At 34.5% G+C, this 20,607-nt stretch overlaps 1 protein-coding gene across 4 annotated transcripts in view; it reads right to left on the bottom strand.

The window, feature by feature from the left end:
• LOC145259085 (uncharacterized) overlaps positions 1 to 20,607 on the bottom strand; it is a 128,116-nt gene that overhangs the window by 90,466 nt on the left and 17,043 nt on the right. For 3 of the 4 annotated variants that reach the window (XM_080116726.1, XM_080116727.1, XM_080116728.1), the window contains exons 2-5: positions 15,964 to 16,215; positions 13,597 to 13,713; positions 10,920 to 11,060; positions 5,797 to 5,928 (exon numbers count right to left, since the gene is read on the bottom strand). In XM_080116726.1, the coding sequence (XP_079972852.1) occupies positions 5,797 to 5,928; positions 10,920 to 11,060; positions 13,597 to 13,713; positions 15,964 to 16,198 (625 nt within the window). In that variant the 5' untranslated portion in view covers positions 16,199 to 16,215. Of the gene's footprint in view, positions 1 to 5,796; positions 5,929 to 10,919; positions 11,061 to 13,596; positions 13,714 to 15,963; positions 16,251 to 20,607 lie in introns of all 4 variants that reach the window. The other variant, XM_080116725.1, reaches the window with a different exon arrangement.

Raw genomic sequence — 20,607 nt, forward strand, 5'->3', positions numbered from 1 at the left:
GAAGAGAGCTTGATAAGGATATCTTAAACGGTCCTAATTATTTTTAGTGTGGGTGGAAATGAAAAGATGTCTGTTTAATAGTGAGGTATTTGTTTTATTTTTGTGTCTGTTTATATTATAGTGTATTTTTGTAGCTTTTTTTCTTTGCGTAAGAAATGAAATAGGATGGGTACTGTAGTTTTTTTTAAAACATTCCACCTACACTAAAAATACAAAAATCTACGACACTCTTAATAGACTTGGTTTTCACTTGATACAAACAACTTCCTCAACAATAAAACAGTCATTAAAAACTACCAAGCACTCTCCCAAAACCCTCACATCCGACGCCAGTATATATTCCATCTATGTAACAATTGTCAACAAGCATACATCGGTGAGACACAGCGTAAATTGAAACTAAGACTTTACAAACACAGAAGAGATATAAGGAATGGTAACGCCCTAAATGCACTCTTTTGCCATTGTGCAGAACATGATCATTTATTTAATTTAGATCATGCGAAAATTATAAAATACGTGATAGAGCTAAAAGAAGACTTTTAGAGTCAGCACTAATATTAAACACTAATACTATTACGCAAAGAAAGGGCTTCTACCAGTAAGCCCTAGTATAGGGAAAATAATAATCAAAGAACAAAATATAAAAACAGATCCTGGTTAACCGTTTTTCCTTAATCCTTAAATAATTTAAACAAAATGAATGTTTAGAAAAAAAAAATGTACATATTTATTTAACATATTTTTAAAAGTGTATATATATAAATATAAAGTAGATATATAGACATTGAACAACTCAGCCTTCCCACGCACACACATAGTTTCCTTCCCGATATGGGTAGGATTCTAACACTGTTTCCTTTTCATTTTCGTATGGTCTATGATCGTTTTCTTTTTTTGCATTTTTCCTTTTAATATCCTGAAGATGTCCTCTACAATAGGGACGAAACGTTGATCATTTCATAAATTCATTCGGTTTTTCTTTTTTCAAAACAACATAACGTCAACCATCGCTGGTATTTTTATTTTATTTTTATGCAAGTACATATATATATACATATATATATATATATATATATATATATATATATATATATGCATATATATACACATACATACATATATAAATATATATATGTATATATATACATACATATATATACATATATATACATATATATACATATATATATTTATATATATAAATATATATATATAAATATATATAAATACATATATATACACATATATATACATATATATACATACATATATATATATAAATATATATATGTATGTATATAAAGTAATATATATATATAAGAACAAGTAGTTAATAAAACATGTTAAAAAACACTTTGAAAAAGAGTTAAAAAAATATTTAATTTGAAAAGGAAACACTAAATAAGTGGATAGTCCTTAATCTGCGGAGTTTCGAAGAAATACTTTCCTTCTCATCGAAGGGTAGGATTTAGCAAAATGCAGGATCAGAATTTGCTTGCAAAAGTATTTGATGAAGCTACAAGTAAGTCATAGATCTTACTTGATAGCAAAAATGAAGCAGAGGGAATAGGGTGAAGAAAAAGTGATTTCATGTGAATGGATAGTCTGGTAAAGGGTAAAATATCCAATGACGGTAAAATCCAAAAGTGGAGAATACAAAAAAGTTCATTACATTTCCATTTGCACAAGTAAAATCCGAGGGAATCACGTAATTGGAAGATGATCTAAAGTAATCCAAAAGGCAGAAATCCGTGGAATAATTCACAAATAGGTACAAGGAAAAAAAGGGAATGAATTCCAATATTATTAAAAAATGGATGGAAGAAATTTAAAATTCAACTGTCGAAGCGAGGCTCAATTAAGAAAAATGAGTGAAGAAGAAGAAGAAGAAGAAGAAGAAGAAGAAGAAGAAGAAGAAAGTTGGATGATGATTGAATTAATTTTAAATTAGAATAGCAAATATCAAAATGACCCAGACAAGATGATGTTAAAGGTGCCAAAATTAAGCAAAAAAGGGGTCAACTGAAATGTACAAATTATTATTTAAGAATTAAATTATCAACAGGGGTTATTGAAGGACACCAAATGAAATAAGAAGAAAGATAAAATAAATACATACACACATATTTATGAATACATACAATTAAATACACACACAGACACAGACACACACACACACACACATATATATATATATATATATATATATATATATATATATTTTTATACACACACAACAAACATGCACCCACACACACACACATACATACATATAAGTAAATAGATGAATAAATTTTTTTTTAATTAAAGGGGAGAAGATGGCCGGTATCTACAAATTCCGGATAAAGCAAGTAAATATATAAGTAAATGCATATAGTAAAATATACGTAAACATACATGCAGAATATAAATGTGTAGGTAGATTGATATATTTGATAGATAGGAGTATTTAAACGCTAAAACGGAAAAAGCAGATAAAAAAAACGGCCAAAAAGGAAGAAATGAAGAATTACAACAAAAAATTATACAATAAAATATTAAGAAAGTATGTAGAAAAAACGATAAAGTTAAAGAAGAAGAATATATCTATCTGAAAGGTTAAATTAATGGCTATGTAATTTCAAATTTACCATAATTAAACTTGGACTTATGTTTGCAAAAAGAGATAAGTTCATTTTAGAGTTTATTATATTGCTACTATGAGGGGAAGTAATTATAGTTATAGCTTCAGTTGTGCAGAGGCGACATGACTTAGAGACTGGAGTATAAGACTTAAACTTTTTTAGGATAGTGCATTTAGTTAAGAAAGGGGTATTGTTAGAATTAAGTTTTTTATATTAAAGTAGTTAGAAAAGTTCCTTGGTTATTATTAGAATTTTAGTTGTTAAAAGAAGAAATGTGGTTTGATATTCTTTTCTTAATTAATGTTGAAGTAGCATATAATATATATATATATATATGTGTGTGTGCATATATATATAAAGTAATATATATATATGTATATATAAAGTAATATATATATATATTATATATATGTATATATATGTATATATATAAAGTAATATATATATATGTATATATATAAAGTAATATATATATTATATATATGTATATATATATATATATTAAGTAATATATATATATGTATATATATATAAAGTAATATATATATAAAGTAATATATATATATATCTATATATATAAAGTAATATATATATATATAAAGTAATATATATATATATATAAAGTAATATATATATATATATATATATATATATATATATATATATATATATATATATATATATATATATATAATAGGGCAACATGTGTATGAAATGAAGACATAAAACTATATATTGGTAGATATAGAATGGACCATTTATTGAATAATGGAATACAGGCAAAGAAGAGTAGGAAGGTGCTAAACGCCGCATCTTCCCCATGGTACCTAGCACCTTCTCTACTCTTCTGATGAGAAGCTTTAGGCTTCAAAATGCCCTGGCATAAAAAGTCCTTTCAATCCCCCAAATTTTGCCTGTATTCCATTATTCAATAAATGATCCATTCTATATCTAACTATATATAGTTTTGTGTCTTCATTTCATACTCTTGTTGTCCTATTGTATAAGCTCCAATAATTATTGTTGAGCTTGGCATTATCCGGATAAGTCTCCTTTTGTGGAATTGAACTTTCTCTTTTCCTCTTACACATTAAGCTATTGTTGCGGGGGCCGGTCATCCGGAGACAATCGACCCAACAACTAACAAAATAAACACAGGTTGTTTGATTTAAAGACGAGGGTTCGCCTTTTATTTGAGTATAAACAAAATCGTTCAAATCCGGGTGCTGATCGCCTGGAAGGTCGCACGTCACTGGAGGCAAGGTCTGGAGGTCCGGACTGGTATTCTGGACGTAGTGTGGTTCAGAGGGTGCTTGCTGGGTATGGAAACGGTCAGCTGGGCGTCAGGGCGATCCGGAACGCAGGGTGAACACTGAGCGCTCGAGGGTCAGTGTTGAGGAACCGACAACACCGAGAACGGAGGGATCAGTGTTCGGAACGGACGACAGGTACGGAGCCAGGTAGCGGACCAGAAGTGCAAGCGAGGTAGCGGACCGGAGGTGCGAGGTGGCGGACCAGAGGTGCGAGCGAGGTAGCGGACCAGAGGTGCGAGCGAGGTAGCGGACCGGAGGTGCGAGGTGGCGGACCAGAGGTGCGAGCGAGGTAGCAGACCAGAGGTGCGAGCGAGGTAGCGGACCAGAGGTGCGAGCGAGATAGCGGACCGGTGGTGCGAGCGAGATAGCGGACCGTGGGTGCGAGGTAACGGACCAGAGGTGCAAGCGAGGTAGCGGACCAGAGGTGCGAGCGAGGTAGCGGACCGGAGGTGCGAGGTAGCGGACCAAAGGTGCGAGTGAGGTAGCGGACCAGAGGTGCAAGCGAGGTAGCGGTGCAGAGGTGCAAGCAAGGTAGCGGTGCAGGAAGCTGAGACTGCAGGCAGGAGATGCGGGTGCAGTGCAAGAAGTTGAGGCTGCAGGCAGGAGATGCAGTGCAGTGCAGGAAGCTGAGGTTGCAGGCAGGAGATGCAGTGCAGTGCAGGAAGCTGAGGTTGCAGGCAGGAGATGCAGTGCAGTGCAGGAAGCTGAGGTTGCAGGCAGGAGATGCAGTGCAGTGCAGGAAGCTGAGGTTGCAGGCAGGAGATGCAGGAAGCTGGATGCTGCAGGCGGGAGATGCAGGAAGCTGGAGGCTGCAGGAGGAGATGCAGGAAGCTGGAAGCTGCAGGCAGGAGGTGCTAACAGAGTAAACAAAGTGGTAGGTCTTTCGTAGGAACCTAGCCCTGAAAAGGGCTCTTTGTGTTACTGCTGTAGCTGCATCGGCGCTGGTCCTGGAGTGGTCCTGAGGAGGGCTAACAGAGTAAACAAAGTGGTAGGTCTTTCATAGGAACCTAGCCCTGAAAAGGGCTCTTTGAATACTGCTGTCGCTGCTTCGGCACTGGTTCTGGTTCTCGGGTGTTTCCTGACCGCTGCTGCTACCGCATGAGATCCATCGGCTAGTGTGAGTGGATCTCCAATTCAGGGGACTCGTAGCCCCCTAGCCGGATTAACTTTTTTTGGCCGAGAAGCGCTTTATTTGTGGAGACAGGGTGTTACAACTGGCGTCGGTCTCGGAAAAAGGATAAATGAAAGTCATTAATTCCAGACGAAATGTTTACAAGTCAAACTTAGTTTGGCAGTTTGAGAGTTGTATTTAATTTCATTCCGTCTGAAACAAAAAAGACAATCATTTCGTTATTAATCGTAAAAGATTAATTTTTATGAGTGTTTCCCTTTAACAGCGAGGATGCTGGAAGGGAGACATAAGTAGGTCAGCTGCTGACCTTGCCTTTTAGGTGAAGCTATTCGTCCATTCGCCTCTCTTTTTCTCCGTCGCTCATGTTAGAGATGACGCGTGTTTAAACACGGTGGAGTGGGGGAAGGTAGTTTTCTTGCCCCCACGACACTATATATATATATATATATATATATATATATATATATATATATATATATATATAATTGTTTTATTCAATTTAGTTAAACTACACAAAATTACCATTTGTCGCTACAATAAAATTACTGTTCCAATCAAAAAAGATTTCAGCAGGCAACAGCAGTCTCCATTCTTATTAAAGACCAGCCTTTTAATGAAAATAAGAAATTTAGAAAGTTTTTTCTTCTTTTTTTTTCCCTCTTTTTCCTTCCTTTCAATTCTTTTGAACATATAAGTCTTTTATCAAAAAGGCAATGAACTTTACCTTTCAGTAAAGGTCGAAGCATTTCCCATACAAAGAAGATATTGCAAGCTTCTCTTTCGTCATCTCCATATGGGTAGTTTTCATGCCGCCACTTGTAAGACAACACAGCACCTTTGTGGGGGCACATTATACCTACAAAAAAATGTATACATATAAATATATATATCTATATAACTATAAAAGTGAGAATGTGTGTGGGTGTGTGTGTGGGTGTGTGTATGTGAGGACACCTCTCAACCTATATACTCAACGAATATTTGAAATTTTGTAAGAGAGTCATTAAACAGAAACTCTCTGTGCTTTTTGATAATGTAAGTTTAAATGAAAATTTAATACGGAATCGGTAATTGTATCGGAATCAGACCGTGTATATTTCGGCACTAAATTCCCGATTCTGATACAAATTACCGATTCCGTACTAAATTCCTGATTCCAATACAATTACCGATATATATATATATATATATATATATATATATATATATATATATATATATATATATAGAGAGAGAGAGAGAGAGAGAGAGAGAGAAAGAAAATAAATGACAAAACAGTTATCTTCCAAAATTCATGATATTGACCATCTTATAATTTATTCCTTTAATTCAGTTGACTTATACAATCCTTGACAGTATCTGTTTCGTAGCGCAAAATCAATCACTTAATTATTATATCAATCAGTGAATCTATCATGCCCTTAACTCATCAGAAGAAATAGCAATGATCAATCTTTCAAAAGGAATTGAAATGTGATTTGACATGGTAAAAATCCGAAAATTAGAAGAAAAGCTGCAGTTACCTTTATATTTTTCATTACACCATATTGAATTTTTATCAAACAAAGTCATTAAACCCAACTTTTGAATTTTGGAATGTAACTTTTTGTCATTTATTCTCTGTATTGCTCTGTAATTACATTGAGCTTCTTATATAAGGAGTGATATATAATAAGAAAATATATTTCTACAGAAATATATATATTTCTACAGAAATATATATATATATATATATACATATATATATATTTCTACAGAGATATATATATATATATATATATATATATATTTCTACAGAAATATATATATATATATATATATATATTTCTACAGAAATATATATATATATATATATATATATATATATTTCTACAGAAATATATATATATATATATATATATATATATATATATATATTTCTAAAGAAATATATATATATATATATCTGAAACTTCCAACGTAGACCCCCACTACCATGTCTCCTTCTCCAACATCAGGGGTCTATGTTCTAACCTTCCAGAGGTTGAAGCCCAATTACAGGAGACTAAACCAGACCTTTTATTTTTAAGCGAAACTGAAATTGGACAGACTATTTCCCTAAATGAGTTCGTAATTAAAGGATACTCTAACCTAACTTCCAAATCTGACCCCCAAAATCGCCATGGGCATGGAATATGTGCCTATATAAAAGATGGCTTTCCATGTGGTAGGGACATCTCCAGAGAAGATCCTAACTTACCCTATATGTGCTTCCAAGTAGCACTAGGTCACACTACAGCATTTATATTTACTCTCTATCGCCCTCATAACAGCGGAGTTACTATCTTTAAAAGCATATCTGAAAAAATTGACCAAGTTCTATCAGCATATCCTTCAGCTAACATTCACATATGTGGAGACTTCAATGTTCACAATGTGGAATGGTTGACCCACTCAAACAAGACCGATGATGAGGGGAGATTCTGTCATGATTTCTCCATTGCTTATGACCTCACCCAGATTGTTCACAAACCCACCCGTGTGCCCGACAATGACGGCCAGTATGCAAGTCTCCTAGACCTTTTTCTCACAACTTGCCCTGAACTATGTTCAGTTTCCGTTCTGTGTCCTCTTGGATCTTCCGACCACTCAGTTGTATCAATTAAGATAAAAATGAAATGTAATAAGTCCTCAGATGTACCTCTCCATCATACAGTATATCGATACACTATGGCTGACTGGGATAGTTTCCGTACATTTATATCGGATCTTCCTCTGCGTTCCATGTTTTAAAAGGATGTGTCGTATATAGTATCAGACCTGACGGAATGGTTAATTGTAGGTATAGACAATTTCATACCCTCAAAAAAGTTCCAGCAAAAACCTAACAGCCGGCCATGGTTTTCTCCAGAATATGCTGCTGCTATTGTGCACAGAAATCACTTTTTCCACTGTTTCCAACATAATCGATGTATGGAAACTAAAGCCGCTTTCAGGACTGCCAGCAACCATTGTATGAAAGTAATAAAGAATGCAAGAGAGTTGTATGCTGAGTCAGTCAAGTCCAAAGTAGGTGAGCAGCGGCTTGGTTCCCACCAGTTTTGGCAAATAGCAAACAGAATTCTGAACAGAAGCGTGTGCTCTATCCCAACTATCATCAATGGACCTGAGTTAATCTCGTCAGCATCAAACAAAGCCAAACTCTTTGCCAAGAAATTTGCAGCTAATTCTACCCTTTGCGACCAAGGCCGCCAACCCCCAATATTTCCTCCTGTATCAGAAAACACACTATGTGATATACAAATATCTGTACGTGATGTTGCCAAGCTAATCAAAAACCTTGATTCCAGTAAAGCAACCGGCCCTGACGGTATTCCAATTATAGTACTCAAAAAACATCAACCAGAACTAGCACCCATACTTACAAAACTATTTAAGCGTTGTCTGAAGGAGAATTGCTTCCCATCACTCTGGAAAATCTCATCAGTATGCCCTGTATTTAAGAATTCAGGTGATCGTTCATCCCCCTCTCAGTACAGGCCAATAAGTCTCCTGTGCGCCATGAGTAAGTTGCTGGAATCTGTGTTAAATAGAGAAGTAATCAACCATCTCAGCAAAAATAACCTTCTTAGTGACACACAATATGGTTTCCATTCTGCTAGATCTACAGCAGATGTGCTTACAGTTATATTTCATAGGATTAGCGAATCTCTCAACAGAGGCAACCTTTCTAGGGCAATTGCTCTTGACATATCAAAAGCCTTTGGTAGGGTATGGCATAAAGGTTTACTTCACAAGATCTCCAGCTATGGTATAGCTGGAAATGTCTTCTCAATTATAAAATCATTTCTTTCTGATAGGTTCATAAGAGTAGTAATTGATGGACAAAAATCAGAAGCTCACAGTATTAATTGCTGGAGTCCCTCAGGGGCCCATCCTGGGCCCAACTTTTTTCCTGATCTACATTAATGATCTTCCAAATCACATCCTTACACCATTCATAGACATTTTTGCTGACGACACTACCATCTATGGTAGCACATCTAAGACAGCAAACGATCAAGTTCTCTCCGATTCTCTCTCCTCTGATCTTGATCACGTTGTACAATGGGGAAAGGAGTGGCTGGTTATCTTTAATGCATCTAAAACCAAGCTTCTATCTTTACATCATCAACGTTCTGATCCCCATCTGGCATCAATTAAAATGAATGGCTCTCGTCTTGGGGTGGCCTCAAGTTTTGACAGGCTTCTGGGCTTGACCTTTACTCCTGATCTTAAATGGAATGCGTACATCAAATCTGTTGGCAAGGCCGCTGGAAAAATGGTCTGATCCTTCTATCGATCCAGTAGATATCTCACTGCTGATGCAATTCTCTATCTATATAAGAGCCAGATACGTCCAAGGATGGAATACTGTTGCCACATATGGGCAGGAGCTGCTAGAAAAGACTTGTCCTGCCTTGACAGGGTTCAAAATAGACTTCGTGGCCTGGTGGGAGATGTCCTTTTCTCTTCACTGCAACCTCTATCTCACAGAAGAGATGTTGTGAGTTTGTCTGCTTTATTGTTATTTTCATGGAAAGTGTTTGTCTGAGCTTCAATCTATGGTCCCCCCTCACCAAACTTTCACAAGAAACACTAGACTAGCTGAAAACATTATCAATAATTTTCCCCACTCTTTATCTGAGCCTAAACCTAAACATAGATTCCATGATCAAAGCTTCTTTCTTAGAACTGCACGCCTGTGGAATTGTCTTCCGTTTTCCTGCTTTCCAGCTGTCTATAATATGGTTGTCTTCAAGTCCAACGTGAACAAGTTTCTGATGAGCCGTTCCACTTAAGTTAACAAATTTACCGAACTTCCATTACTATTGATTACTATATTGTCCTTTTGACTACTGTACACTCTTTAACCCTTATCCTTGAGTGGCCTATCGGCCTTGATAAGTGGTGACGCCTATGTAAAAATATATATATATATATATATATATATATATATATATATTAGTGTGGAAATATATTTTATTTCCTTATAATATACACCAATCGTTACTTAGGAAGCTCAATGTAATTACAGAGCAATATAATGAATAAATGACAAGAAACTATATTCCAAAAATTCATGATGTTGACCATCTTATAATTTATTCCTTTAATTCAGTTGAAGAATTATAAATGTCAACTTAATTAAAGGAATAAATTATAAGATGGTCAACATCATGAACTTTGGAATATAGACTTTGGTCATTTATTCACTATATATATATATATATATATATATATATATATATATATATATATTTGGCTCGCTGTTTGTTTGTAAACAAACTAGCAGCTTGAGCACTGTAAAAGCAATGGGCGAATGTTTATTTACTAAACATTTGATGAGATGTTTACGAGCACCTACCCATTGTCCAGTAGTTGAAACTGCCGACTATCAACATGATGATTGTAGGTTTAATCCACGGCTAGGGAAAGGTGCTAGTCTAGCCGCATTGATGAGTTGTGATACAACGAAACAGTACTGTATGTGGATGACTATATATATATATATATATATATATATATATATATATATATATATATACTAAAAGAATACTTTTCATCCCAGGATTGGTGAATAGCTTTTGCACCACTTTAATGGTTCCATTCACAAGGATCAGAATCCTAATAAACCTCATGTATAGAATCCTTATTCCAATTCTGATCCAAAACAATTAGATAATTTTGATTTTAGAATATGTCTAACATTCAAAATTTCTGAAGGTGAAACTAAAATTCGAGGAATCTTGTTTGTGCCCAATGACTATGGATCACCATCAAGAAAGAATCACGAATAACCATGAAATCTTGCGCAATGGTTTTTACCTTTTGGTTTTCCAGTTGTTCCCGAAGAATATGCAAGATAAGATAAATTATCCCAAGTCATCGGAAAAGACTCAACTTTGTCGTCACCATTTTGGAAGTGCTCCAAAAAATCTTCATCCAGACAAATTACACAAGAACCAGCTGAAAATAAAAAGATAAATAAATGAATTTTTTTAAATCAATAAAAAAAAAATCAATATGAAAAATTAAATTCATTGTAAACGCTGAAGCTCATTAATTCACCAAAAGCCTTTTTGATATCTCTACTTATTTGACAAGAAATATTGCAAAAACTAATTCAATCTCAAAAATTGCTTTTATAAGTCAATATTTAACTTACATAAATTTTGTTGTAATTTTAAGTTTTCATTAAAATTACCTCCCTTGAAAATTAATGGACATATTTTAAGAAAGGTTTTGGGGTCCTTGTTGAGAATTCAGCCTATATTAACAAGCAAAACTTTTTAAAACAAATTGTATTATGTACGTGACGAAAAGAACATTACACTTATAAGTGGACGGCTATTAATTTAATTATTCTTTTTAGATATTTAACTTACATCAGATAAATTTTATTGTAATTGTAAGTTTTTGTTTAAATTGCCTCCCTTGAAAATTAATGAACGTAATATTTCAAAACAGGTTTTGAGGACCTTGTTCAGAATTCACCGTATATTAATAAACAAAACGTTTTCTTTTTAATTGTATTATGTACATACCTGTGACGAAACGAAAACATCATATTCCAAAAATCTGTATATTGATCAACTAGTTTTATTTTTATAAAGAAAATCATTTTAAGTGATTAATGAGAATGCGTAGGCATTACAACATGATTCGAATTTTTACTTAATTGATGAACACAGTATTTTCATAAAGGTTTTGATAATTTATCCTTTTTTATTAAACCACTTTAATTACTGTTATTATCCACAAAACTATTGCATATATATATATATATATATATATATATATATATATATATATATATATATATATATATATGTATATATAATTTAAAGGAGATTAGAACAATAGTCTAAAGAGCTGAGTGTATTTTAATGTAACAGTGAAATTACTAGTTTAATTAAAATACAGGAAATAGAAAGTGCTCGTTGTAATTTAGATATATAATAAGCTCGATAGTTAAATGTCCTAGAGCTAATTCAATATTAAGTAATGTGATTTATAATTTAAAATTTACTTTTAATGCTAGGTTTATTTTTGGTGTCTTTTAAATTCAATAAAAACCCTCCTAAATTTTCTGATGAGGAGACCTTGCTTACCAAAAAACTATATATAATTATTCTACATAACTTGATGTATACCACAATAAAAAGCATTGTTTTCCGAAACGATCGTACAGGTAATTGATTTTGTTGTTGTTCCTTCTTATGAAACGGATTTTTAATTTAATTAAAATTTGATTTTTAAATTTTAAATTATAAATCACATTACTTAATATATATGTATATATGTATGTTGGGGGGGGGGGGCGTGTGTAGGTATGTGTGCTTTTTTTTTTAGTAACGATATAACTTCCAATATATATATATATATATATATATATATATATATATATATATATATATATACATACTAGCCTTGCCCAGTCGTAAAATACGCTTAAATATGATATTTTGATTAATGCAGATTTCGTATTTATTATTATATTATATTGGAAATCATTTGATGACATTTCATTTTTTTTAACTGTGAAAATTAATTGGAAAAAGAATTACATATATATATATATATATATATATATATATATATATATATATATATATATATATATATATATATTAAATATTAAATTTATTTATACAAACATTGATGGCTACATATGTGCATACATGTTTCTGTAATCACCGTTACATCTTCAGGCCAAGAATTACCCTTGAAAACTGATTTAATATACATGCTCTGTTTACTCATTAAGCACTTTTTGCTAGACACATGTTGTTGCATTGGATGTACTTTTTAGAAAACTAAACTCTACTGCCATATATATATATATATATATATATATATATATATATATATATATATATATATATATAGTGTTGTATATAAGGGGGGCGGGCGGTCAGGGTGACAGCGAAGGAGGGGTGACACAATGTCATTTGAGCAGATCGCACTGAGTAATGTTTACTCTTTAGTCTAGCTACGCCACGGAATCAAATAGTTTGAAATTCTAAAAGTCATAGTCAGATTTGAACCATATTCTAGAAAAGGCATGAAGCCACTTGATGTAAGGAGTTAACAAAAACAGAAGACCAAGATCGTAAGTAAAAGAAAAACAGAAAGTGAGTTCCAAACGCTTCCAGTTCTTGAAAAAAGAAACTACTGGGATAGCAAACTGTATTACAATAAGGTATCAAAATAGTGAATTGATGAAGACTGCTAGACCAACGAGTCAAATGAGCTGAAACAAAGGAAGCAGGGAATAGATTAGACAATTCTGAAGAACACATACCTTCTTATTTTATAACAATGGTTTGGATGCATAAAAAAAATGAAACATCAAAATGAATACCGTACTTTGGGGTAATTTCGCCAACTAAAAAAGTGCTCTTTATATGCGTGGTTGTCAATAGAGCACTTTTAAGTAGTTGGCATAATTACCTAGGACTTGGCGCAATTACCCCAAAGTAAGGTACGTAAATCTGGTTACCTGGAAATCGATCTTTCAGCTCACTCGTCGTCAATATTATTTTTGGAGTTGCTTCCACCAAAATATTGTTGATGAGGTTTTGGGGGAAAGAAATATCAAGAGGAAGATATGCACCACCTGGAAAATGATTATTTTATTAATTAAATACAATTAAATAGAAAATTATACAAAAGGACAATGTACATACATATAATTATATTGCGTGTTAATGAATCAAATAAATATATATATATCAACAACAACAAACCTCTATACAACAGATGTATGTATGTGTGTGTACCTATACAAGAGATGTATGTATGTGTGTGTATCTATACAACAGATGTATGTATGTGTATCTATACAACAGATGTATGTATGTGTGTGTACCTATACAACAGATGTATGTATGTGTGTGTATCTATACAACAGATGTATGTATGTGTGTGTACCTATACAACAGATGTATGTATGTGTGCGTATCTATACAACAGATGTATGTATGTGTGTGTATCTATACAACAGATGTATGTATGTGTGTGTAACTATACAACAGATGTATGTTTGTGTGTGTATCTATACAACAGATGTATGTATGTGTGTGTAACTATACAACAGATGTATGTTTGTGTGTGTATCTATACAACAGATGTATGTTTGTGTGTGTATCTATACAACAGATGTATGTATGTGTGTGTATATATACAACAGATGTATGTATGTGTGTGTATCTATACAACAGATGTATGTTTGTGTGTGTATCTATACAACAGATGTATGTATGTGTGTGTACCTATACAACAGATGTATGTATGTGTGTGTACCTATACAACAGATGTATGTATGTGTATGTATCTATACAATACATGTATGTTTGTGTGTGTATCTATACAACAGATGTATGTATGTGTGTGTATCTATACAACAGATGTATGTATGTGTGTGTATCTATACAACAGATGTATGTATGTGTGTGTATCTATACAATACATGTATGTTTGTGTGTGTATCTATACAACAGATGTATGTTTGTGTGTGTAGCTATACAACAGATGTATGTATGTGTGTGTATCTATACAACAGATGTTGTTTGTGTGTGTATCTATACAACAGATGTATGTTTGTGTGTGTATCTATACAACAGATGTATGTTTGTGTGTGTATCTATACAACAGATGTATGTTTGTGTGTGTATATATACAACAGATGTATGTTTGTGTGTGTATCTATACAACAGATGTATGTTTGTGTGTGTATCTATACAACAGATGTATGTTTGTATGTGTACCTATACAACAGATGTATGTATGTGTGTGTATCTATACAGCAGATGTATGTATGTGTGTGTAACTATGTGAAATATTGAGCAGATAAATTTTTAAACTACTGATCACACAACACTTAACAGTAATCATCCAAGCTGAAATGCAAAATGTTCATTTTGACTTGCCGACATACTTATTTGTGCATGCCCAAATTAAATTCATTTCTTCAAGTCGTTTAATTTCGTTTTTTTTTTTTAACCTATCTCTCGATAGCTACATAGATACGAGATGTGACTGGAGAGCTGAATGCTTTGGTTTCGATTCTAGCTGGTGATACCGAAGTCATTTTTTTTTTTTTAACTTTCGAAATTGTTATAGGGTTAAATGGTAATATGAACAAAACAGGATTTTTAGGAACGAAACATGTATTCGCATAGATTACAGGCAAAGCGAGTTGAGTAATACCATTGCTCAACGGTGGGGCATGTGCACCTTCTTGGTGGAGTGCCAATCTCTGACTGCCGGGCACCGGTCTCGATACCGGAAGTGACGTCACTAGAGGAAGTGACGTCATGAGACAGTCCATTAATCCTATGGAGGGGCGTCTCCAACAGAAATCATTATTATATATTATATAAAAAATAATATTCAATAGAGAATAGGGCTCTGTAATAATAAATACGACATCTGCATGAAGTAAAATATATTTCAACATATTTTACGACTTAGCAAAGTGGTCAAAATTGAAAAATTAGTACATGAGAATCATCGGATTTTTATCTGTTTGCAGACTGTTTCACGACTGCGCATGCACGAATCGTTCACATGACAGATTCCTTATGTTAAGAATAAGTAGGTTTGAAAACACGTTTTAAAAACGTGTTAAGCTGACCTAATGGTTATCGTCCTTGACTCACTGTTTTTAGGTTTTGATTTCGATCTCAGCTCAAGTATTTTTTTTTTTTGACTTACAAGAAGGTAACTATTTAGATAAAAAAACATAATACTCACATGAAAATGTCTCAATTTCTGTATGAATTAAAATATAATATTTATGCATATTTTACGACTGGGCAACACCGGGCGGCCTGATAGTTATCAATAAAAATGCAAATGGACTCACCCGCCTTCAAAATTGCAATGTATGCAACTGTGTACTGTATGCATCGTTCCATGTAGATCACCACAACGCAATCTGGTCGGACGCCGTGTGTTTGTAATTTACAAGCCAGTACATCAGTACACCGGTTCAGCTCACCGTACGTAATCGTTTGACCTTTCGCCCCATAAACGGCCACTTGGTTCGGCACTTTTTCTGCCTGCTCACGGAACAAATCGTGAAGCAACGTTGATTCCATATTTCAAATATTGATCACTTGGCAAAATGAAAAAAAAACAAAACTTTAGATTCTGAAATAAATAATTAAAATAAAAGAAATATAATAGATATTTTTTTTCTCAAAGGGGTAGAATAGTTAACAACACAAAAGTGGAGGGAATAAAAACATTTATTTAACTGATAACATTTATACCAGACACAAGAAAATTTAATTTTTTTTTTTTGATCGACCTGCATAGTTTTAAATTTCTGAAACATTTGTAAATGTTACTCTCGCTTCTTCTTATTTGTCCCTCAGTCCTCATTTTTAAATGAGTGATTTTTCTGACAAAGGGAGAAGAAAAAGCTGTTTTCTAGGTTGGCAGTATTTTTGCGCGAACAGTTGGCAGAGTTGGTGGAAATTTTCTGTTTCTATGTCTATCCTTGTAGCCATGTCACTAGTAAGGGTGCTGGAGGTAAACGTTTTGTCTGGGCTGACGTTATCCGCCTGATAGTCAGGGACCCGAACCTTGGATTAACCACTAAGGAGGCTGTCCTATCAGCAGGTGCAAAGTACTGGGGCTGCTGTATTGCCATTTGGTGAATGGAATCTGGACCATGCAGTAGCTTCTGGTGGGGCCTCTCGATGCCATACTAGTGGGTAATTGTTACGGCTTTACCTTATCATGTGGTACAAAAAAAAAAAATTCTTCGTTTCTTTTTCTCTCTTAGTTTCCCCTCTCTGTCCTGCTCTAAGTAAATCTGTCGACCTAGTCCACAAATTCCAAAATTTCATCATGACAAGTTTCAAGAAAAAATACACGATTAAACCCGGTTCTCCAACTTCCAACGTAGACCCCTACTACCATGTCTCCTTCTCCAACATCAGGGGTCTACGTTCTAACCTTCCAGAGGTTGAAACCCAATTACAGGAGACTAAACCAGACCTTTTATTTTTAAGTGAAACTGGCATTGGACAGGCTATTTCCCTTGATGAGTTTGCAATTACAGGATACTCTAACTTAACTTCTAAATCTGACCCCCAAGATCGCCATGGGCATGGAATATGTGCCTATATTAAAGATAGCTTTCCATGTGGGAGGGACATCTCCAGGGAAGATCCTAACTTACCTTATATGTGCTTCCGGGTTGCTTTAGCTCACACTACTGCATTTATATTTACTCTCTATCGCCCCCACAACAGCGGAGTTACTATCTTTCAAAGCATATCTGAGAAAATTGACCAAGTCCTTTCTACTTATCCTTCAGCTAACATTCACGTATGTGTAGACTTCAATGTTCACAACGTCGAATGGTTGACCCACTCAAACAAGACCGATGATGAGGGGAGGTTCTGTCATGATTTCTCCATTGCCTATGACCTCACTCAGATTGTTCAGGAACCTACCCGTGTGCCCGATAATGACGGCCAGTATGCGAGCCTACTAGACCTTTTTCTCACAACTTGCCCTGAACTATGTTCAGTTTCTGTTCTGTCGCCTCTTGGATCTTCCGACCACTCTGTTGTATCAATTAAGATAAAAATGAAATGTAATAAGTCCCCAGACGTACCTCTTCATCGTACAGTATATCGATACACTAAGGCTGACTGGGATAGCTTCCGTACATTTATATCTGATCTACCTCTGCATTCCATGTTTAAAAAGGATGTGTCCTCTATAGTATTAGACCTAACTGAATGGTTAATTGTAGGTATTGACCATTTCATACCCTCTAAAAAATTTCAGCAAAAACCTAACAGCCAGCCATGGTTCTCTCCAGAATGTGCTGCTGCCATTGCGCACAGAAATCACTTTTTCCACTGCTTCAAACGTAATAGATGTATGGAAACTAAAGCCGTTTTCAGGACTGCCAGCAACCATTGTAAGAAAGTAATAAGGAACGCAAGAGAGTTGTATGCTCAATCTGTTAAGTCCAAAGTAGCTGAGCAGCGGCTTGGTTCCCACCAGTTTTGGCAAATAGCAAACAGAATCCTGAACAGAAGCGTGTGCTCCATCCCAACTATTATCAATGGATCTGAGGTAATCTCGTCAGCATCAGACAAAGCCAAACTCTTTGTCAAGAACTTTGCAGCCAATTCTACCCTTTGCGACCAAGACCGCCAACCCCCAATATTTCCTCTTGTATCAGAAAACACGCTATGTGATATACGTATATCTGTACGTGATGTTGCGAAGCTAATCAAAAACCTTGATTCGAGTAAAGCAACTGGCCCTGATGGTATTCCAATTATAGTACTCAAAAAACTTCAACCTGAACTAGCGCCCATACTTACAAAACTGTTTAAACGTTGTCTTAAGGAGAATAGTTTCCCATCTCCCTGGAAAATCTCATCAGTATGCCCTGTATTTAAGAATTCAGGTGATCGCTCATCCCCCTCTCAGTACAGGCCAATAAGTCTCCTGTGCGTCATGAGTAAGTTGCTAGAATCTGTATTAAATACAGAAGTAATCAAACATCTCAACAAAAATAACCTTCTTAGTGACACTCAATATGGTTTCCGTTCTGCTAGATCTACAGCAGATGTCCTTACAGTTATATCGCATAGGATTAGCAAATCTCTCGACGGTGGCAATCTTTCTAGGGCAATTGCTCTTGACATATCTAAAGCCTTTGATAGGGTATGGCATAAAGGTTTACTTCATAAGATCGCTAGCTATGGTATAGCTGGAAAAGTCTTCTCAATTATTAAATCATTTCTTTCTGATAGGTTCATAAGAGTAGTAGTTGAGGGGCAAAAATCAGAAGCTCACAATATTAATGCCGGTGTCCCTCAGGGATCCATCCTGGGCCCAACTCTTTTCCTGATCTACATTAATGATCTTCCAAATCATATCCTTACATCATTTGTAGACATTTATGCTGACGACACTACCATTTATGGTACCACATCTAAGACAGTAAACGAGCAAGTTCTCTCCAATTCTCTCTCCTCTGATCTTGAGCACGTAGTACAATGGGGAAAGGAGTGGCTGGTTACTTTTAATGCATCTAAAACCAAGCTTCTCTCTTTACATCATCAACATTCTAATCCACATTTGTCATCAATTGAAATGAATGGCTCTCGTCTTCAGGAGGCCTCAAGTTTTGACAAGCTTCTGGGCTTGACCATTACTCCTGATCTTAAATGGAACACGTATATCAAATCTGTTGCCAAGGCCGCTGGAAAAATGGTGGGATCTTTCTATCGATCCAGTAGATATCTCACTGTTGATGCTATTCTCTATCTATATAAGAGCCAGGTACGTCCAAGGATGGAATACTGTTGCCACATCTGGGCAGGAGCTGCTAGAAAGAACTTGTCCTGCCTTGATAGAGTTCAAAATAGACTTCGTAGCCTCGTAGGAGATGTCCTTTTCTCCTCCTTGCAACCTCTATCTCACAGAAGAGATGTTGCGAGTTTGTCTCTGATGTATCGTTATTTTCATGGAAAGTGTTCAACTGAGCTTCAATCTATGGTCCCCCCTCGCCAAACTTTCACAAGAAACACTCGTCTAGCTGTAAACACTATCAATAATTTCCCCCACTCTTTATCTGTGCCTAAACCTAAACGTAGATTCCATGAACAAAGCTTCTTTCTTAGAACTGCACGCCTGTGGAATTGTCTTCCGTTTTCCTGCTTTCCGGCTGACTACAATATGGTTTTGTTCAAGTCTAAAGTAAATAAGTTCTTGATGAGCCGTTCCATATAAGTTATTAAATTTACCAAATTTTCATTACTAATGATTACTATATTGACCAACTTCTACTGTACACTCTTTAACCCTTATCCTTGAGTGGCCTCTGGGCCTTGATAATGTGGTGATGCCTTTGTAAAAAAAAAAAAAAAAAAAAAAAAAAAATGTTTTCCCTGCTCTTCTAGCGACTACTCTGTATATCTTGTTATCTATACATGGATTACATTAGAAAAATGCCAGCATGAAAAGTAATATGGTTAAGCTTACACATGAAAAAGTAAAGGACTAGTTGTTAAAACTGGAAAAGAAAAGGACAAGATATTCTAGTAAAAATATAAATTTATAACTTAAAATATTGCAGCATTATGAATTGATTAAATAATGTTATAAATTGAATTTTAAAAAATTCTTAATGCTGCAATATTTTAAGTTATAAATTTATTATATTTTTTACTAGAATATCTTGTCCTTTTCTTTTCCAGTTTTAACAACTAGTCCTTTACTTTTTCATGTTTAAGCTTAACTATATTACTTTTCATGTTCATATTTTTCTATTGTAATCCATTTTTCCAGGCTTCCAATAAATTCACTTGTTCTTTGTTTAATTTCAGTCTTATTTTTTTCCCCCATGAACATTACATACACATATGAATAACAATGTATGGCACTCGTCTGCTTTCAATAAAATCTCCCAAATTATCTCCCTTTTATTCTTTCATTCTGTCTGTTTAACTTGTTACTTCTCTTTTCG

This window comes from Euprymna scolopes, chromosome 34 (assembly GCF_053919585.1).
Source record: "Euprymna scolopes isolate OS-2025 chromosome 34, ASM5391958v1, whole genome shotgun sequence".
In the NCBI taxonomy this organism is placed as follows: Eukaryota; Metazoa; Mollusca; class Cephalopoda; order Sepiida; family Sepiolidae; genus Euprymna; species Euprymna scolopes.